The sequence below is a fragment of the Mytilinidion resinicola genome, assembly GCF_010093595.1.
Source record: "Mytilinidion resinicola strain CBS 304.34 unplaced genomic scaffold BDZ99scaffold_10, whole genome shotgun sequence".
NCBI lineage: Eukaryota > Fungi > Ascomycota > Dothideomycetes > Mytilinidiales > Mytilinidiaceae > Mytilinidion > Mytilinidion resinicola.
In genome coordinates this window covers 914,709-933,312 of record NW_022985446.1, presented here as the reverse complement: position 1 = coordinate 933,312, position 18,604 = coordinate 914,709, and the positions used below count along the sequence as shown (strand labels likewise).

General features: G+C 55.1%; 8 protein-coding genes across 8 annotated transcripts; 3 read left to right on the top strand and 5 right to left on the bottom strand.

Annotated features, from left to right (window-relative positions):
- Positions 1 to 218: 218 nt before the first annotated feature.
- On the top strand, positions 219 to 887 carry BDZ99DRAFT_476962 (monothiol glutaredoxin-5, mitochondrial precursor; the record flags this gene model as incomplete). Its single annotated transcript, XM_033722087.1, has 3 exons — positions 219 to 245; positions 310 to 586; positions 712 to 887. The coding sequence occupies 3 exons, from the start codon at positions 219 to 221 to the stop codon at positions 885 to 887; spliced, it is 480 nt and encodes a 159-aa protein (XP_033576523.1).
- A 748-nt stretch (positions 888 to 1,635) lies between these two features.
- BDZ99DRAFT_571354 (uncharacterized protein) lies at positions 1,636 to 2,664 on the top strand (the record flags this gene model as incomplete). Its single annotated transcript, XM_033728082.1, has 2 exons — positions 1,636 to 1,918; positions 1,979 to 2,664. 2 exons carry the CDS (start codon positions 1,636 to 1,638, stop codon positions 2,662 to 2,664), a joined length of 969 nt encoding a protein of 322 aa, XP_033576522.1.
- Positions 2,665 to 2,833: 169 nt separating this feature from the next.
- On the bottom strand, positions 2,834 to 4,699 carry BDZ99DRAFT_417552 (mitochondrial cytochrome c peroxidase). The gene is made up of 3 exons (XM_033716826.1): positions 3,977 to 4,699; positions 3,798 to 3,919; positions 2,834 to 3,738 (listed from the first exon to the last, which is right to left on the bottom strand). Exons 1-3 carry the CDS (start codon positions 4,381 to 4,383, stop codon positions 3,134 to 3,136), a joined length of 1,134 nt encoding a protein of 377 aa, XP_033576521.1. The 5' UTR covers positions 4,384 to 4,699; the 3' UTR covers positions 2,834 to 3,133.
- Positions 4,700 to 5,371: 672 nt separating this feature from the next.
- On the bottom strand, positions 5,372 to 7,081 carry BDZ99DRAFT_463345 (deoxyribonuclease tatD). The gene is made up of 6 exons (XM_033720060.1): positions 6,924 to 7,081; positions 6,737 to 6,870; positions 6,501 to 6,678; positions 5,957 to 6,447; positions 5,715 to 5,905; positions 5,372 to 5,660 (listed from the first exon to the last, which is right to left on the bottom strand). Exons 2-6 carry the CDS (start codon positions 6,818 to 6,820, stop codon positions 5,609 to 5,611), a joined length of 996 nt encoding a protein of 331 aa, XP_033576520.1. The 5' UTR covers positions 6,821 to 6,870; positions 6,924 to 7,081; the 3' UTR covers positions 5,372 to 5,608.
- A 1,551-nt stretch (positions 7,082 to 8,632) lies between these two features.
- BDZ99DRAFT_463341 (dual specificity protein phosphatase 12) lies at positions 8,633 to 10,496 on the bottom strand. The gene is made up of 5 exons (XM_033720059.1): positions 10,229 to 10,496; positions 9,919 to 10,140; positions 9,250 to 9,582; positions 8,794 to 9,183; positions 8,633 to 8,743 (listed from the first exon to the last, which is right to left on the bottom strand). Exons 1-4 carry the CDS (start codon positions 10,276 to 10,278, stop codon positions 8,820 to 8,822), a joined length of 969 nt encoding a protein of 322 aa, XP_033576519.1. The 5' UTR covers positions 10,279 to 10,496; the 3' UTR covers positions 8,633 to 8,743; positions 8,794 to 8,819.
- Positions 10,497 to 11,069: 573 nt separating this feature from the next.
- Positions 11,070 to 12,336, bottom strand: BDZ99DRAFT_520901 (uncharacterized protein; the record flags this gene model as incomplete). The annotated part of the gene is made up of 2 exons (XM_033725576.1): positions 11,070 to 11,441; positions 11,695 to 12,336. 2 exons carry the CDS (start codon positions 12,334 to 12,336, stop codon positions 11,070 to 11,072), a joined length of 1,014 nt encoding a protein of 337 aa, XP_033576518.1.
- A 481-nt stretch (positions 12,337 to 12,817) lies between these two features.
- Positions 12,818 to 15,208, top strand: BDZ99DRAFT_417544 (uncharacterized protein). The gene is made up of 3 exons (XM_033716825.1): positions 12,818 to 13,327; positions 13,452 to 14,513; positions 14,567 to 15,208. Exons 1-3 carry the CDS (start codon positions 12,864 to 12,866, stop codon positions 15,072 to 15,074), a joined length of 2,034 nt encoding a protein of 677 aa, XP_033576517.1. The 5' UTR covers positions 12,818 to 12,863; the 3' UTR covers positions 15,075 to 15,208.
- A 599-nt stretch (positions 15,209 to 15,807) lies between these two features.
- Positions 15,808 to 16,251, bottom strand: BDZ99DRAFT_463339 (uncharacterized protein). Its single transcript, XM_033720058.1, has one exon. The coding sequence runs from the start codon at positions 16,014 to 16,016 to the stop codon at positions 15,849 to 15,851; it is 168 nt and encodes a 55-aa protein (XP_033576516.1). The 5' UTR covers positions 16,017 to 16,251; the 3' UTR covers positions 15,808 to 15,848.
- Between the last annotated feature and the right edge of the window lie 2,353 nt (positions 16,252 to 18,604).

The window sequence follows — 18,604 nt, the reverse complement described above, 5'->3', positions numbered from 1 at the left end:
CTCGCAACGTCGTTATGAGCATTACTATCCGCCGCTTGAATTAAGTGCAGGGAATCAAACGTCGAAGCTCACAAAAAAATGGAGTTTGTCATCACTCTCTATGCTAATAAGTCTTGGCACTGAGGTCATCTAATCACCATATTCGATGCGGCGAATTTCGGGAGTCTTCACCACAATCACAACCTCCAATCTCAACTACCTCCCACCTAACCGCTACAATGTTCGCACGGCCAGCATTCTCCTCCGTACGCCCTTCATCCGCATATCTTCTTCTTCTCTCGATTCCCAATCTAACATCTCAACCCTTAGGTCCTCCGGACAGCAACCCGCACCACACCTCTCATCCGCCCACTCCCTGCGCCCCGCTTCCTCACGCCCTTCCAAGCGCGCCTCCTCTCCTCCGAAACCCGCACCGCGATCGACAAGGCCGTCAGCTCGGCGCCTGTCGTGCTGTTCATGAAGGGCACGCCTGAGACGCCGCAGTGCGGGTTCTCGCGCGCGAGTATCCAGATTCTGGGCATGCAGGGGGTGGATCCGGAGAAATTTACGGCGTTCAATGTGCTCGAGGATGAGGAGTTGAGGGCTGGTGAGTTAAAATTTCTCTACGTCTGCGATTGGGCGGGCTGCGTTGGGGTGTACTGGATGAGAGTGGAGGCGGCGTTTAGATACTCGGTCAGAAATGGGTGGATGCTAATGCGTGGTATATTGTAGGGATTAAGGAGTACTCCGAGTGGCCGACGATACCGCAGCTTTACGTGGACAAGGAGTTTGTGGGCGGCTGCGATATTTTGATGTCGATGCATCAGGATGGGTCGCTGGCGAAGATGTTGGAGGAGAAGGGCGTGCTGGTTGAGCCTGGAGACGAGGAGCCGACGCCGAAGGAGTAGGCGTGTGTTGTTAGTGAGAGTTGAGCGGGTATCATGAGAAGCGGGCGAAGAGGAGCAGTCTCCGTTTGACTTCCTGGGGCTGTAAGACTATTCTTGTATAAAATTCTTATGGACGACATGATTGGTCTTGGAGCTCGCTTTCTGCTGGGAAAGTAGTCGGTAAGGTGACCGTTGTGCTAAGTCCTTGTCTAGAGCAGACTGTTGCGGGAGTTTAAGTCATATCAGAAAGCATTTCATGGAGTTATAAAAGGATTTGAGAGACTTTTATACGCTCTGAGGCCTTTCAGATGTCTGAGTCTAGCATCTACAGAAGATGCTGTACAGATCCCAAAGAGAACACATGCCGCTTAAGCAGAGGGTAAAAGTTAACGGGGCCGGGGAAAGCAGTGTCCAGTCAATCCACTTTCTTGTAGCCTTCACACTGCATCATCACAGATATGTGTACGCTTTTCTGGTACTGTTTGAACTGCTTCGATACTATTCCAAGGCTCTTAACGGCGCATACCTCAGCTACTCTCCCCTGGGTGTACGGACCAAAGTACTTAGGCATACCAGCCTTCAAGAACAGCGACTCCATTAGTCAATACAATGAAGTGTTCATTCTCTTCATTTCAGCTTCATCGTCCTTTTCGTTGGCCTTACCTTCTCTCACTCGCTGTTGACGTGCCGTCCGCTTCGGCGTTAACGGCCTCAACTCCTATTCCAACGTCAACTCAACTCTTCCCATCCCGTCTCCACCACATGCAGAATGGCAAACCTCCGCCGAGCTCCAGCAGCCCTCCCTCGCACCGAGCCAAAGACTCACGCCGCCTATCCCAAGAAACAAAAGCAAGTCGTCTCCACCACCGCAATGTTCAAGCGTCCTCTCCGCCCGCGCCAGAACGCCATCTCCTCCGCCCCAACCCGCACCCCAAAGCCCATCCGCATCATCAAATCAGCGCAAAACCCCCCCGGCCCCTCAATCCTAAAGAAAGCACGAATAGTAGGCGAGAGCGTGGCGGCGAAGCATCCAATCTCAGTCGCGTTCAATGGTACATCTCCCCCTCACCTCTCTCTTCCCATGATGAAGCCCATCTGATCTGCAATCATAGAAACAACAACAACCTACCTCGACACCACCACCGCCTCCCTCACACGCGCCTTGAACGAAACCCACGCCGCCCTCCTCGCCGAACTCGCAGCCGCCGTTTCGACCGGGCCCACCAAACCTCCCCTCAGCAGGAAAACCAATGGAGCTTCGACGCGATACCCAGACACAACGGCCAGTGCTAGCTCCCCCCAACCCCTCGCAACCCGCTACGCCGCCGACATCGCCGCCCTCACGGCCCCGCTTGGCGCCATCACCCTGACTTCTACGCAGTGGACACGCGACATGACGCTGCACGAGCGGCTGACACGCTTCCACGAGACGCTGCAGGCAGAGGCGCAGGTGGTGCGTGAGCTGCAGGCGGAGTACGAGGAGGTGCTGGAGGAGCTGTACTGGGTGCTTCGCGCTGCGGTAGGAGAGGAGGAGGCGGGGAGGGTGCTGGAAGCGAGTGGGGTGAGGTTGGGAAGCGGGGGGGAGGCGCGGGGAGGGGTTGCGGAGTCGAAGCTTGAGGCGCTGGAGCCTGCGCCGCGGGTGGAGGATAACGAGGTTGAGGGGATGGAGAGGGAGATTAGGGAGGTGAGGGAGGTTGCGTTGACGGCGTTTCGGGATGAGGAGAGTGAGAGGAGGGGGAAGGAGAAGGAGCAGAATGAGAAGATTGCGGAGTCGATGAAGCGGTTGCAGGGGTATTGAGAGGACTGGAGGAGGCCGATTGGGGTGGTATGGTTTGCTATGTCGGGGGTCTTGTATTGTAGGAAGCCTTGTCAGCTAACCACACGTGAGTTATTCCTGCTTGGGGGGGTTCATATGTCTAGCATTTTCGTGCGAGCTAAGGCAGTCTGTCACTGAGAACATGTGTTGAGAAGCATGTATACAAAGGCTTCTGATTCAAAACGTTCGAGCTATGTTACAAGAAAGCAAACCATTAGACTTCGAGAGGGGCTTGCTAATCTGCAACACGCCTGGACTGTGAAAGATCTATCTATAACAGTGTGCTTCCAGTACGCTGTTCCTCTGCAACGACAGCGAGGGAAGTTCTCATGAGACCTCATCTAAGTCTAGGATATCAAACTTCTAGGATATCTCTCGCTTGCTGAGCAAGATTTTGCTCACATTCTAGCACGGTCAACCATCGCTACACATGCACAGGAGCTCATCCACTTTACGAAGACGCCGCCTCGTCAAAGGAGCTCTTAAACGTCCACCTCGCGTCCTCGCCCTGGGTGAACGGCACACCGAGCTCGAAAAGCCTCAGCACCACATCCGAGAAGTCCTTGAAGAAGGCGTCGTTGTCCCTGGCGTACTTGTCGACATACTGCTTGAAGCTCTTGTCCTTAACCAGAGCCAAGTCAGTCGGTAGCATCATGAGTGTCTTGGTCGAGACATCCTCAAACTGCTTGGGGCCGTTCCACTTCTTGTTCTGCCACTTCTCCTCTACTAGCAGCTTGAAGTAGTCATTCGTGAGGGTGGTCGGGGAGAAAGTCCAGGGTCCATCGTAGCCAGAGCGATCGGTGTGGCAGCGGCCGAGGGCGTGGGCGCCGGACAAGGCGACGATTTCTTGGTCGTTGAAACCCATGCGGCCGAAGATGGCGCGGAGGTGCTTTTGCTCTTTTGAGGCGTCGGGCAGGCGGCCGTCAGGCGTGCAGAAAGACACATCGCGGTCGGAGCGGCCAGGGCGGTAGGGGATATGAGGGCCCTGCATTTCTTGGATGGCGGTGACCCCGGCGAGGATCCAGAGGTCGGAATAGCTAATCCAGGGGTATTGCTCTGGCCGGGCATTAGCACGCCATTGGCGCATATATGCGAGTTAAGATGATAAGACGTACCTTTGACCGGCTCGAGGAAATCACGGGCAGCCTTGAGGCCAGCATTGGCTCCGTGGTCACCCTCCGGAGCAAACCTCATGGTCGCACCGTTCGAGCCTCCAGTACCAGTCTCCTTGTCATACCTGAGTATCGTCAGTCTTAGACCTGTTTCAAGCTACGAACAGTGTGTCGGTACTCACGTTCCGCTACAATGCCATGCCAATCTCACCAGCACGGGGCCATAGCTGCCATCGTCGTAGTCGTCCTTCTCCTCCAAAAGTTTCGCAATAGTCTTGTAGACCTTCTGGTAGTCCTCGAACTTGGGCTCAAAGGGGCCCTTGGTCTTCTCCTCGGCTTTGGCAAACAGGTCCGGGTTCTGGGTGTAGTAGTAGTAACCCCCGCCACCAAGAGCCGCCAGCCCAATGCCCCATATCAGTCCACCACTGCCGCCAGATTTGGGGGCGCCGCTGTCAGCATAGCCGCGACGTGACTGCTGGAAGGCCTGGCGAGGGACGGCGAGGCGCGAGTTGCGAGTGACGGTGGTCTTGAAGGTCGCGAGGGAGCTGCGCAGGGCGCTGCGGGTGAGGGATCGCGCTGCGGTGGCCATTGCGGAAGCTATCTGAGCTCGATGAAGAGGGAATGGGAGCTAGCAAGGGCGTCAAAAGAGGGGAATGGCGGTGCTGGAGTATCAGACGCAGCGAGAGCAGGAGTTGGAAGAAGGAGAAGAAGGCTCGGAGGCGTGGTTCCAACTGGAAAGATTCGACAACATTCGGCGACGGGTAGCTGATAACACTCCCGAGGAGACCAGGAGGCAAGCCGGTGGACCCCGATGGCAGCCAATGGCGCGCCCGCCCGGCAGCACTTGCGTCTGGAACGCTTTTGCTTCATAATCGAGCATCGCGTCACTTGGGAGGCCCGTTGCGCGTTGTCAGCGAAGGTTTACTGTGGTGGCGGTCAAAGATTTGACGCATTTCAGGGTCTTTTTGAGGCTCAAGCAAGCAGGGTCTGGAAGGCTGCCGGCTCGACGTCTGCCACGGCCACATGGAGAAGAGGGGGAGGGGAACTTAATCTGGAGGGCCAATCAACCGTCTTGCATTTCTCTCTCTCTCAGCCATTTAGGCCATAGCTATTCTAATGCACGTGATGCTAACTACTACACCTCATGCTGAATTTGCGTAGTAAGCTAAAGGCATTCAGGCAGTGCCATTACACCGGCAAAGCGCCTGGTTTTTGCCGTGCTGGAAATGTGAATGATCTTGAAGCTTGAATTCGTATTTACTAAGCCCGTTATATTGCAGCCGTCAATGATTTAAAGAGCTTCAATTGGGTGAGAACAACCCTCTAAGAACTCATCTGGCCGACGAGGTCGTGAACGTTACATCCTACTCTAAATTGAAATAGTAGACTGGCGGACTTCGGACGGCGCCAACACGCATCCAAAGCGCCTGGTTTCATCCAGGAAGCAGTTTATATTCTACAAAATGCTCAGAAGCAGCCGCTGATAGGTACTATAAGGGCTTCAACACCGTATTCACGGCAGCAACATCAAGATACATGCCTCACGATGTGATGAGGAATATTTCATATTCAAATTACAGAGGTACATTGTGGTGCACATATACTAGAGAGGAGACAGCGTCATTGATTCTATGAGTAAGAAGCACTTCGTGATTGGTTTAACTGAGAGGCATCACCATATGAACACCTAATCATCCCCCTATAGGGTAGTCAGTACTGAGAATACGGACTAACTCCAGGTACTCACTACATGCAGGTCACCCGCCCAGTCGCCGAGATTGCTTCTAATGCATGATTTACAAAGACTTCCAAGTCTATTCTATTTTCTCTCCCAGTCCAAACATCTTGATCGAATTACGCCACGCGCTGTGGTGATTGTTAGCAGGGGTGAACATCCTATGCAGCCAGATTTGCACTCACGCTTCGCAAACCTCCTCTACGGAGATATCTTTTATTTTCGCAATCGCATAAGCGACATGCGGTATCGTCGCCGGTTCATTTCGTCCCTTGATCATGACGCCCTGAGTCCATTTCTCTTTCTTGACTGCTTTTGGCAAAGGAGGCGCGTCCACCAGGAATTTCGCAGATGCATGGCTAGGACGCATCTCACACTAAACCCTAATTAGTCGAGCGTTTTTGCACTGCAGTACGTGAACACTCACCCAAGGCCCATCTGTCTCGATCTGCAAATGCTCAAGTGGAATCTGCCTTACAACCTCAATGTTTTCCTCGGTTTTCATACTGCACCCATTGACTCCAACATCCAAGCCCAGATCCACCATCCGCTTCATCTCCTCAACGGTTCCGGTGAAGCTGTGCACGAGCCCCTTCTTCGGCAGTTGGGGAAGTTTCACAGCGAGTAGTCTCTCGAAATCTTCGCTAGCAGCTCGAGAATGCAGGAACAGGGGGAGCTGGATCTCAACTGCAAGGTCAAGTTGAGCCTCGAAGTACTTGACCTGTTGATCCTTAGGGGTTAGGAATAATCGGTCGTAGTCCAGTCCGATTTCCCCGAAGGCAACTGTGCGGCCAGCTGCCTTAGAGGTTCGAGCAAGGTCGCCAATGGCGGTGAGCAAGGCTGCGGGGCCGTCGCGGTATGATTCAAAGTGCTTTGCGGAGCATGGGTGGACACCGACTGTGGCGTAGCAGAGTCCGGCTGCATAGATAGTTAGATATCCCTGAAACTTGATTGAATGGTTGGACACGAACGATGTTGCTTGGCGAGTTCGACAGCATGTTTCGATTCTTTCAAATCTGACCCGGTTACCATCAACTTCTCGCAGCCAGCGTCCAAAGCCCGCTGAAGAACGTCAGCGAAATCGTCTTGGTGGCTTTGCTTGCCATGGTATTTGCCGCGGAAGACGGGGTCACCGAGGTTGATTCCGATCTGACATAGGGCACTTTAGAAGACTTGAAATATGGGAAAGGTGGAGAGGCAAACAAACATCGACATATTTCAGCTTCTGAGAGCTATTTCTTTCGCTAGCCTGGGCGGGAGCTGATGCTGAGGCAGCTGCATTTTGAGACATTCTGAAAGTTGAAAACGGGGGATTGATAGATTTGGAAGGGATTTGCGGTTCTCGAGAGGTGTAAGCGCTCATTCACTACGGTCTCACTTCTAACATTGCGTACCACAGGAAACGTTGACTTCGAAGCAAGGAGATGCAAATGCTTGAGTTGAAAGAGATCGATGAGTGCGAGAGGCACGCAGCGTCGCACTATGGCCTATTTGTAGATACCTAGAGCTCATAAGCACGTACAGTCATGTCGAACTGAGCTTCTTGATGGTGTTTGTCGTTTCTCGTGACGCATCGTATGCGACCTGGAAGTTTTGGCGACTTGGACCGAGCTTCTCAGCCCTTCCCGCAGTCACGTGAACATATGACTTGAACATGCTCGGAACCTTTGCAGCCCTTCGCAACCCTTTTGTTTTGTAGTGAGTGATTCTTCTATGTAGCTCACGATGACTCTCTATATTCCCTGAGTGCAAATATGGCGATCTATATATATTCCAAGATAATGTTATCATTGTCTTATATCCGGAGCGGCCGACCCGCATATTCTTCTGCATCTCAATCACCTTGACCTTGCCTACAGTAGACAGGTAGGAATGTAGGTTAACTCGTTAGCGGCTAGGCAACCTGCAGAGTTGGACCCATAGGCAAGGGCTGGATCCTTATCTTGATGCGGTCTCGTGGGCGATCACGATCGACGTCAGTTCTCGAGTTCGTTGAAGGGCAACTGTAGGTTCTGGGAAATCGCTATCGTGCGGGGCTCCGAGAGTACGGGTCGTCTGGGGTAAAACAGTATCTGGGAATTCCAATTATCATGCAGTAGTGCGCTGCATTCGGACATTTGGATACAATTGCACAGAATCGGAACTTGATGGTTTATTATTCTTTCATGAAATACCCACAAAGGTTCTAAACGTTGAGCATTCATCAGGCTGATTTTAGCCTTTCTCAAAAGAAACCCGGCGAGCAAAATACTTACAAGGGGGTCGCCTGAGGGGCCACCCGCCCTCCCTGCAACTTTTGGTGGCATTATAGTAGTATCCATACTCTGTTCGTAGATGATTACTATAACGCCACCAAAAGTTGCAGGGAGGGCGGGTGGCCCGCTCAGGCGACCCCCTTGTAGCCGCGCGTATGGTCGAAGATCGCTGAATGACTAGCCGACTAGAGGCTGAAACAGCACACGGGTGGACCACTCACGCGCATGTAAGATCTTGAGTATAGAGGGGTCTTACGCCCTTTCCCGTTCTAGGGAGTTTCACGAACTGCGTCGTTTCTATTGTGGATAATTACTTGACTCAGCCACACGACACGAACGGCCCTTCGGGATTATAACGTACGAGCAAAAGCCCGAAGGATTCGTGTAGTGTGGCTAATAGATAGATGGTGTATAATGATATATCGGGACGTTGTTAGTAGGATGACGTTAGGTCTGTGACGATATACTCCCAGTCGAAGGCCTTGACGGTCTAATTTCGGACGATTATTTGAGCATTTGCTCTTTTCAGCTTGCTAGATCGCGAGATGTCATCTAATGGAAAGAGGTGGTCGAGCTTGATAAAAGATGATCATTGAGTATACTGGTGCTTTATGAATATCCATCGCCCTCTATTCCTTTCTGGGTTCTATGTTGCGATTTTACACTACTAAGAGCGCTAGTAGGATACGACAATGAGTCGATATGAACAAAGCTTCCGGATCGGGGAAAATCTGAGTTGATTCTCGCAAGGCGCCCCGCAATCGTGTGCTAGTGATGGGTTCGGTTGCTCCTACATGCGAACTGAAGGCTGACGTCAGCAGTTACCTGATGAAACCGCCCAGATGGGACCCCGACTTCCGGAGAGGACATGACTGCGAGGTCAATTAGCCTGGCTCGGAGAAGCATTCGATAAACGAACTCGAATCCAAGATCCATCCAGGCCTTTTGACGCGGTAAGACTAGAGACTGTCAGGCCAGCGTCGAGACTGGTATCGCGCTAATCGCAAACTTTACTCTATACTTTGCCTTGCAGTCCTACAAGCTCTCCTTCGACGGGCCTCGGCGTGGTGGCATGCTGGTTGATCCTGGAGGTCGTCGTATGCCGGTAGCAGCAGATGATTGTGGTTTCACCTCGTCGATTCGGCTCTTCGACAGGCTGATGGCGGGTAAGATCCACTCGCTACAACTGCATTGCATGCCTTGCCACGCGTACTTGCCCACGTTGGTGTGGCATTTGGGGCATTCAAGGCGTCCATCTACCTTGCCTTGTTCCAGTTCTGGACGCATCCATGAGAGTGGATCTAGGAAGTAATGTGCACATGAGCGAGCTTTGGACGGGTCCGAGTTTGAGGATGCAGACGCATGCTGGGTGAGGTATTGAGATGTCGCCAGTGTTCGCCTAGATATAGTAAGAATGACCTGTGATTTGATGTGGAATGCATCGTGGCTGGGAATGTAGTCCTACCTGCACTTGCGACAGCGTAGCTCATAGTCGACGGAGTCTTGAGAAGCATGCTCATCTTCAAACCTGATCTTCTCAGCATCAGGGGCTTGTCCACACGCCCGGGACAGCTCAACCTCTCGTTGAAATACCCAACGTTGGTATGCTGGTGACTCCTCAACATTTTGAGGGGTGCTCATGCTCCCGTAGAGCTCCAATTGGCTCATGAATCCCGAATTCGGCTCACAAATAGGGCGTGCTTTCCGTAGGTGGGATAAAGCTTCTTCGGCGGAAATATTGTGTTGTTGCATCAGGTAGGCGATGACACACGTTGCAGACCGGGATTTGCCCATGGCACTAGAAAGGAAATGAATGTTGGCATCTTGAAAATAGTGGCAAACGACTCTGCAGTGGCAAACGAGCGGTGTGAACGAGGATTTCAAGCATGTGAAAACCAAGAAGTTAGACGAAAGGATGTCCAGCTTGAGCACAGAAATATGCAAGCAAAACAAAACGGCGAGCAGGGAAACAAGACAAGACGCAGGAAAGGGGCTTGCATGCATAGTGCGGGATGACACAATGACAGCTTGTTGCTTCTAAGTTGAGGATGGCGATATTGCCAAGAAGAGAAGTCCGGGGTGGCGATCAATAGTTGGACATGCGGCGCTCAGCTGCACCAGGGTGCGGACTTACCAGTGCACAAGGACGCCGCCACCGGCGTCAAGGCCCTCCTTGATGAATTGGTTGGTGGCCGGGAAGTGCTCCAGCAGGTTCTCATCCTCGACGTCGTCCACCTCGACGACCATGTGCTTGAACGGCACGAAGAGCCGCTGATCGAGCGGCAATCGCAGCACCGATAGGACGTGAGTAACGCCGGCTTCTTCCAGTGCATCCCGGCGGCGGAGGGTGAACAGCCTATAGGGATCGTGGACGCGTCAGTGATGGGTTTGTGAGGCTTGTGTGGAGGGCGGGCATGATGGCCCAGTGAAGGTTAGTCACGCACCCGCCAATGTAGAGCTTTGAATCGCCGGGGACTCTGTCGAGCAGGGCCATCGCAGTCGGAGATTGCAGTATTGCGCACTCTAGATGGTGAGACTCCGGCGGGCGACCTACGATGATGGACAGACGTCGACTGGTGAATCAGCGTTTTTCGCTGGCTAACATTGGCCGAGGCCCTTTTTGTGGGCGTCCAAGCCGTAATCTCTGGACCGCGGATGAGACGCCCGCTTTGGCGCTCACAGGCGAATTTCCACACCGCAACGTCTGCCCTGGCCTCCCGCGCCGGCAATTGTACAGTAGCGTGGAGACGGCAGAGGCACCGAAACAGTGAGAAATGCCTGGCGGGAGCGTGCGGTTCGGCGCCCGGTGCGGTGCCTCTGCGGCACGCAGCCGACCAGGAAGCCGATCAGGCCGTGATAGGGCTGAGGATCTGAGCGCGCCACAGACGGCTCAGGGCGCCAGCTCCCGTGCACCGAAGCACTCTGATGTCGGGATCTCCTTGCTTGTTTTCAGCTTGCGGTGTCCGCTTTTCTGTCTCAGTTGTCATGACGAGAGCCGCTGGCCGCGCTCACGTTCGCAATGCGAAGTGGGCGAACGTCACGCCCGCAGCCGTGTCACATTCAACAAGAGGGCTGCATCGCGGTTGGTGAGTGTGGCCGTCAATCTATCTCACCGTTGCATCCCTGGCCAACCTGGTCGGCCGGCGTCACTTGCGGCACGTCTGGGGAACCTGTGACCCCATGCCCGAAAGAGGAGAACGAGATCGCAGCAAAGCCGGCTTCTCCCGCTGGCGTAGGGCTTTGTGCGTTGATCCTATGTCTATCCTACTTTGTTTTATCGAACTGTTAAGAGATGGTCAGCATCGTGGCCAGAGCCTGAATGCAGAGCAGGGCTGTCGCTAGGACGAGTAGCACGAAGCACCGGCTGGGGCACCGCCACCGCTGTTCGCCCGCGGACAGCGCCAACAACGTCTGAGACGATCCAGCGGCGTCGATCCAGCGATCAGCGTGCGAGGGGAGGGGGCGCTGGAGGTGGTGTTGCACAAGAACGGCGTTGTGGTCGGCGTCGAGGCTGGCAACTGGAGCGAAGGCATCGAATCCCACGGTCCACGAGCCGACGCTTTTGATATCGGCCGCCAGTAACGCCTGTAAGGCTGAAGAAGTCGCTAGAGCCTTGGGGGACCCTGAGTCGTTGGCGCTAGCAATCGTCAGGCCGTCCTCGCATGCACCTCAGCGAGCTTGGTGCATCAGTCCTCACCGCGTTGTCCCTCAGCTTTGCAGCAGCTTCTGCTGGCCACGGCCCGTCTCGTGCACTGCGTCGCCGTCTTCACGAAGCCGTCGTTGCATGCCGTTGCCACCCAGAAGCTGTGCCGCCCGAGACGTCTCGCCGGCGCTCCACTGTCGTCGCTGTCGTCGACCCACAAGCCTGTCGCCGTGTCCCCACACAGCGTTGGAGCGCGCGCGCGCGCACCTGGGCAGTCCGTGGGCTTGGCCGTGCTCGCAGACGGGCTGCAGCAGCGGATGAGCGGGCGCGCTGGAGCCCCGAGATGAGGCCAGGCTGACAGTACTGAGGTCCCACGCTGCCGGGAACGCTCGCCGTCATCTTGAAACAGCCCTCTGGCGGGTGGCCGGGGCCCTGCGCGGATGAAGTGCTGGATGCATCCTCTGCTGGAGATGCTGCTGCTGCCGGGAGGTGGCCGTTGACTCGACAGCATTCGCTGGCCCTGCACGTCTTCTGGAAAGCTCGAGGAGAGGCCTGCATACCAAGGCCCCTCCCCTGCCGCCCTCCAGCGCGTTCGGTGCGCAGAGAGGGCCAATCCGCGCCGTTCAGCGGCTGGCAGACCCCCAGGCGATGGGCACGGAGCAGCCTTTGGCGGAAAGGCGAGCTTATGGCGGTCCCCTCGTATGAATATGTACCCGTTGGACGCAGCACCGCTCTCTTGAACGCATCGGACGCCCCTCTCGCCGCCCTTGTCTTGTGCTGTCTGTTGCTGTCTTGTTGCCTATGCGCCTCGCCTTGTCTCCGTGACGGCGGCTGTCTCTCCCCTGTCTCTGCTCTGAGCCTCTCACCTCGCAGACCCGGACCCGCACTGCTCGCGGCCAGCAGCAGCATCGCAGCCCTCTCTCCGTCCCCGGGCTCCTTCGAATGGCCGGCGTCTTTCCCATGCGCCGTGGCCACTGCAGTGAACGCACAGCGAGCGCGCTACCCGCGCACTCCAGACTCCTCGAGGCCTTCTGTCCTAGGCGTAGCTCGTCATAGCTCCGCGGCGTGGCTGTGCGGCCCAGCCGGCACTGTCCAGCCTCGTAGGGCTGAGGCCGAACTCCAAAAGTCCGCTAATCTCCCGCCCTCCAGTCCCCGGTATCACGAACCCAACGCCTCCAGCCCGCCTCGCCTCGCCGTCCACACCACCCTCCGCTGCCCTCATCCCTGAGGCTCGCCCACCCGCATCCCGCTGCCCGACCCACCTGGCGGCTCGCGGCCTCTTTGCGTGCTGCTTCGGGCCCCCCGTGGCTGCGTGGCTGCGTTTGCCGTCCCTTAAGCGCTGAAGCGTCGAATCGCCGTGGATTAGTATTGCCACATTGGGCCCGCTCACAAACTTCAGCTGGTGGCAACCATAAAAGCCCCTGTTGCTCGCAGCCATGTCGCACGCGACGTCGACGCCGTCTATCCGCGTATATGACTCGGCACCGCACCACAATCGGTACTCGCTACCGCGCCGCTCTTCCTACGCCGCCCCAGGAGTCCCCATGGCCATACCAAATGCTCGTGAGAGCCCGCCGCCGCCCTTACCTCCTCCACGTTACATTGGCGAGCTCGCCGAGGGCCAAGACCCGGGCTGGCAGTGGGGCAATACCCACAGTCCCAACGGCGCAGGCTTCGGGAGATCGTCCGCCTCGGTGAAGCCTGGGTCGAGTCTGCTGGGCGGTGGAGGCGGCATTGGTCGGGTGCAGCATCACAGGGCGGATGGCGACCGCTATGCACACGGCCATGCCCGGCGCGAGAGTGCGTCGTCGCGGTCCTTTGACGTGGACATGAACACCGACGGCTCGGATCGCAGTGACGAGGACCGCGGTCCAGCACGCCCAGCGTTGGGAAACCACCGGTATGCGTTCCCTGCCTCTCCGTGGGCTTCCAGGAGTCGCCACTGGCACGCGCACGAGGCGTGGCTCTCCGCCTCGTAGTACTCCAGACTGCAACATGAACGCTAACATGTCCATGACCCGCAGATTCACCAGCGAAAGCCAGCTTGGCAAGCAGACTCTCCAGAACTCGTCCCACGCATACGACAAACAACTCCTGTCCAAGATCGGCGGCCCAAATACTCCTACAAGAACATCCAACGCTGGCCTGTTCTCCTCTAGCGCGCAAGAAAACTCAACGGTCCCCCACAATACTCTGAACAAACTCAACGGGCAATTGAAGCCCCTCTCGGTGCCCGACCGGCTGTACTCGTCGCTCGAATCACCCATATCCCGGTGGACGCCGTCAGGAGGAGTGTCGCCTGGGCATTCGGGATTCCGCAGTCCAGGATTCGACCCCAGCTACGATAGTGCCCATCCACGGCGGTACTGCAGTCTGTCGACTCCCTCGACCGTGGAAGAGAGCGTATCAGCCCATCCCAGGCACCAGAGCTTCGACGTCAGTGTTTTCTCAGAGCAGGAATTTGGCATGGAAGACAGCGGTCTGCGCGACCTGAACATCAACGACCGCAGCCCTGCAGGGTCCGACGAGTACCCCGGCTCCAAGACAGGCATCAAGCGGCGGGCGTCATCACCGCCCTCAGAAGCGGCGCGGGATGACCGGCCAGTCGCGGGAGGTGGTAACGATCTGTACCACCGGCGGTCTGCTCAGATGCTGGTCAACCGCAACTCACCCGTGTCGCGCTTCCACGCGAACCAAGGGTCACTCTCGTCGACGTCGTCGCTCAGCCAGCGCACGGGGTCGTTTGCGTCGTCGTATGGGCTGTCGGTAGCATCGAGCGCGACGAGTTATAATGGTGGCGAGCAACGTCTGTCGCCAGGAGCCCTCTCGCCCTCGGTAGAATCAGAGTTTGGCGCCGTCTCGCCGTTTACGGCTAGCAGGTCGCTCAACCCCAGTCCCCGGGCATCTCTGTCTCGACCGCAACACCAGCGAGGTCCGTCCGACCACGAGTCGCACCACCGCACCATGTCGGACGCCAGCCTCTCGCACTCGCGCCAGAATAGCGGCGTCCAGCGCATCGGGGGCCTCTTCATCTGCGAGTGCTGCCCCAAGAAGCCCAAAAAGTTCGACAGCGCGGAGGAGCTGCAGTAAGCCCTTCATTAGACCCGTCATCCCTTGGCTGTGTTGCTGACATGTCCAGAACCCACGAGCTTGAAAAGCAGTACACTTGCGCGTACTGCTCAAACCGCTTCAAGAACAAGAACGAGGCCGAGCGGCACCAAAATTCGCTGCATCTACGGCGCCATTCGTGGTCCTGCGCTGCGCTGTCCAGCGTCGAGGGCGCATTTCACCCCTCTTCGGCACGCCCAGCCCTGGCCGACGTGTGCGGGTACTGCGGCGACGAGTTCCCCAATCCTGCCGACTGGCCAGCCCGGTCCGACCACTTGAATCACGTGCACAAGTTCGGCGAGTGCAACCAAGCAAAGAAGTTCTTCCGCGCCGATCATTTCCGGCAGCACCTGAAACACAGCCATGCCGGGACCAGCGGGAAGTGGACCAACATGTTGGAGAACGCGTGCATGAAGGACGAACCCCCACCCAAGGAGAGGGTGTCATCCGTAGGCTCCCTCAGCGGCTCATCTGCCGGGGGGCTGTTGGCATTGGCTCCGAAGCCGGGCGTAATCGACGAGGTCCACGACGAGTCATGAGATGGGGGTTATCGCGAATTCATTGATTGAGCGAGCATTCATTCATCAAAGCATTTGATCTAAGCACTTTGTTTCATCTCCAAAACCTTGACATTTTCACCATAGGTTGGATTTGGCCTTTTTTTTTTTTTTTTGGAGCCGGCGGTCTTGTTCCTTCTTCCAGGCTTCTTCTCGGTGGGTCCATTCACCGGAGGCCTAGGCCTCTCTTGTTCTGCATGCCTCGATTCGAGCCAAAAAAAAATTCGTCAATTTCAAATCACCCCTGCCTTGGCTGGCTCTCGACCGCCGGCAGCGCATTGCTTTTTTCTCCGTACAGCACTACATATATCTCTCATCATGACGTTCACGACGGCGTACACTTGTTTTATTCTTGGCGAGGGTGAACGGGATTGTTTTGGCTTTGTCTCGGAGCACGTTCCAGCACTGGGCTTTATGGCTGTTTTGGTTGGATTGTTGCATCTCTGGTGTCATGTTTGCGGGGGAGGTGGTCTCTTCACAGACCGTGCTTGTTTTCGTTCTACAGATGCTACACTCAGCTCTTGATGTGCTTGTCTCAGCAAAGCACGCACATACATCATACACACATCTCTACCACCGCCGAAGTGCGCTACCAATTTACGTCTCGTATCACGTAATCTAAAATGGATGGCTGTCAAAGGCCTTGTTCCTCTTCTATTCCGCGAAGCACCACTAATTGCGTCCTCTTGGCTCTTCAATACGAGAAACCGACAGTGGTTTACTGATACTGGTGCCTTATTCAGCACGCTAGTGCTCTCAATACGGGTGCCGCTCCGAGACATTTGCGGCACGTTCTGTTGCGCAAATCGCCAAACCGGTGAGCATCCCAGGCATCGTTAATGTCGCCATGCCGAGCTCAACCCCAAAACAGGAAGACAGACGATCGCTCCAGCCAACCAGTGAGCAAATCCACAGCCTCGCCATCATCGCCTACCCCCCCTCACCTGCATACTGGCCAGCAATCAATAAGCCATAAAAAGGACCTACCTTTATCCAGGACCAGTAGTTCTACGAAGCTGTATCACATCACGAACCCCAATGTCTCACACGTGCCGCTCAAACCGTGCACCGCCCGCCAAACCCTCGCGAGCGCAGTAATCCACATTAGGCACGTTTTACTCACTTTGACTCCCGCCGATGGGGTGCTGACATGTTGCGCCAGGCCTAAACGCGCGCCTCGTCCGCTGGATGCTAGCGCTTATGTCTCACAATTCCCTGGAAGACTTGCCCCGCGAGCACAACGCCAACGCAACGTAACGGCGGCGGGAAGGGAGGGAGGGGTTGGTACGGTAAGAGGATAATTACCGGCCATTTCGGGGTTCTTCTATTGCTCAATGCTGGTTCCGCACAGGCCCCAATGCAAGGAGCGAGGTTCGGGCAACACTGAGCGGAGGGACGGGACATGCACGTGTGTGTGTGGACAGGTTATGCGATGCGACGGTCGCATCATAGACCGACAGTTCTTTTTACAGCACAATGCAGAACGTAGAATCGGAGCCTGTGTAGGGCTGGGCGCCTTGGGCCCGTATACGCAACACTATCAATCCCCACTCCAAGCTAAAGGCCTAGCCTTCTTCAAAAGCCAACAAGAAGATTCAATGCGGCAAGAATAGCGATGGGCTGCCTAGATCTGAGGCGAGGGCCTTGCTTGGGTAAGTAAAATTGGATACGATGGATCTCAGATCGCCGGATCTCGGCCCCGTGGTGTCAGGTGATATCTGGTCCAGGTTGTGGGCTGACAGCTTTGTGATACTCTACTCACAACAACTGACATCCCATGTTCATATTGGATTAGTGGGGTCGCGGTGCAGGAGTCGTGTGGTGGTGGTCGCACAAGAAAGCAGAATCGCGTGCTGCTGGCCTGAAAGTCATTCGAGGGAACTGCGCTCGGTGCTCTGGATGGTGATCGTCATGCCGTACGTTCTCGTCCGAAGAGCACAACCTACGGAAGCTGTTGGTTCAGCCTTGCAGAGGTAAGGGTGCTTTTACATATGACGCTATGGTACGCTTGTTGACCTGTGGTTCCTCCCGCGTCTACGCGAAGTAGTGGGTGGCCTCACGGAAAACCCAGGATTCGAGCTGCCTTCACCAGCAATTATGACCAGGCCCCAGGGATGTCAACGTCGCACACGCTAGACCGACATCGGAGAATTATCCTCCCCTCCACCCCAATCCCTACATCCCAACCCCTCCGCCGCCAAGCTACAATACAAGGTGCGGGAATGCAGTGGAATGCAGGACGCTCGTTCGAGCATTTCCCTCCAGGATTCGACATGTAAAATTGAAAAGATCGATTGGATGACGGCGAGGCCGAGTGGGGGGGCATGCTTGGCAGACGTGGGGGAGGGGTGAGGGATTGATGCTTGTTGTTCCTTTGACAGGGAAGGGGATGAGACATAGCTTCGCCTTTTCCCTGGTAGGGCACGATTTTGGAAAATGCTTGCGAGCGGATGACGAAGGTGAAGTCATCATAACGGGCGAATCCCAAGGTATAAAACTGCTGTGATATGATGATCAGGGGAATCCCGAACAACGTGTGTGACGCAAAAACAGCCCTCGATTTCAAGGATGTGGGGTAAGCATGCCAGCATCTCGGATTTGAATGTCACCGAAACTCAGGGGTTTGCGGTTCGGCGTCCACGGATGCTTTGGCGTCTCGTAGGGAGGCACCTCTGATCGATCGATGCTGGGCGCACATCCGACGATGCCCGAAAACGCTTGCTCTCCGGTACATTAACAGGCTGTGCGATTCGGCAAGCTGCTCCCTAGTACGTACACTATAATGTCAGTTTCGGCGTCGTCGTCACTACTCGGGCCCCGTCGGGTTCTTTTGAATAATCTGTCGATTAGCCCGTACGTAGTACGAGCCTACGAGCTCAAACGAAATGCAGGCTCAAACAAAACAGAAATCACACCAAAAACCGGATCCTAGTCCCTACTAAAAGCACACAACCCTACTAAATAATTACTCTTTTTAAGATAAAATACTCTAAGTTTATATAGGTTCTACTGTATCTTAAAAGGGCTACATAAATAGAATGGTATTTCTATTATTGTTACTATTTTTAGTATACTTTTTTTTCTAGATATCTAAAATTACTAGTTAATACAGGAATAATTTATGTAATATATATTCCTTCTAAAAACGGCACTCTAGGTATACTTACTAACTTTAAGAGAAGAAAATTTAAATATCTATTAGTGTACGTGTAGTTATGGAGCGCTAGAAATAGGCGGTTGGGTGTTATCGTTGAGCCTGTATTTCGTTTGAGCTTGTAGGCCTGTACTACGTACGGGCTAACTGACAGATTATTCTGAAAGAACCCGACGGGGCCCGAGTAGGGCCGCCAAGCTTGAGACTCGATTCCCACCGCTTAGTCGGAGTATTCTCCGTGATTGTCAGAAAGGGTCCACGCTATTACAAGGGGGTAACATGAGCGGGCCAGCAGCGCTCCCTGCTAGCGCTTATTGCCACCTCCATTTGCCACGTAATAACCTGTGCTTATTCAGTA

Coding starts and splice junctions, on each gene's coding strand:
- BDZ99DRAFT_463345 (XM_033720060.1), bottom strand. CDS start 6,820: ATGTCTCAAAATGCAGCTGCCTCAGCATCAGCTCCCGCCCAGGCTAGC. Junction 6,679..6,736: donor AGAAGCTGAAATATGTCGAT/GTTTGTTTGCCT, acceptor GCCCTATGTCAG/ATCGGAATCAACCTCGGTGA. Junction 6,448..6,500: donor CGAACTCGCCAAGCAACATC/GTTCGTGTCCAA, acceptor CTATCTATGCAG/CCGGACTCTGCTACGCCACA.
- BDZ99DRAFT_417544 (XM_033716825.1), top strand. CDS start 12,864: ATGTCGCACGCGACGTCGACGCCGTCTATCCGCGTATATGACTCGGCA. Junction 13,328..13,451: donor CCAGCGTTGGGAAACCACCG/GTATGCGTTCCC, acceptor CATGACCCGCAG/ATTCACCAGCGAAAGCCAGC. Junction 14,514..14,566: donor GACAGCGCGGAGGAGCTGCA/GTAAGCCCTTCA, acceptor TGACATGTCCAG/AACCCACGAGCTTGAAAAGC.
- BDZ99DRAFT_463341 (XM_033720059.1), bottom strand. CDS start 10,278: ATGGCCCTGCTCGACAGAGTCCCCGGCGATTCAAAGCTCTACATTGGC. Junction 10,141..10,228: donor TCAAAGCTCTACATTGGCGG/GTGCGTGACTAA, acceptor CGATCCCTATAG/GCTGTTCACCCTCCGCCGCC. Junction 9,583..9,918: donor GGCGGCGTCCTTGTGCACTG/GTAAGTCCGCAC, acceptor TTTCCTTTCTAG/TGCCATGGGCAAATCCCGGT.
- BDZ99DRAFT_463339 (XM_033720058.1), bottom strand. CDS start 16,016: ATGGCGAGGCTGTGGATTTGCTCACTGGTTGGCTGGAGCGATCGTCTG.
- BDZ99DRAFT_417552 (XM_033716826.1), bottom strand. CDS start 4,383: ATGGCCACCGCAGCGCGATCCCTCACCCGCAGCGCCCTGCGCAGCTCC. Junction 3,920..3,976: donor GCATGGCATTGTAGCGGAAC/GTGAGTACCGAC, acceptor GACGATACTCAG/GTATGACAAGGAGACTGGTA. Junction 3,739..3,797: donor TTTCCTCGAGCCGGTCAAAG/GTACGTCTTATC, acceptor ATGCCCGGCCAG/AGCAATACCCCTGGATTAGC.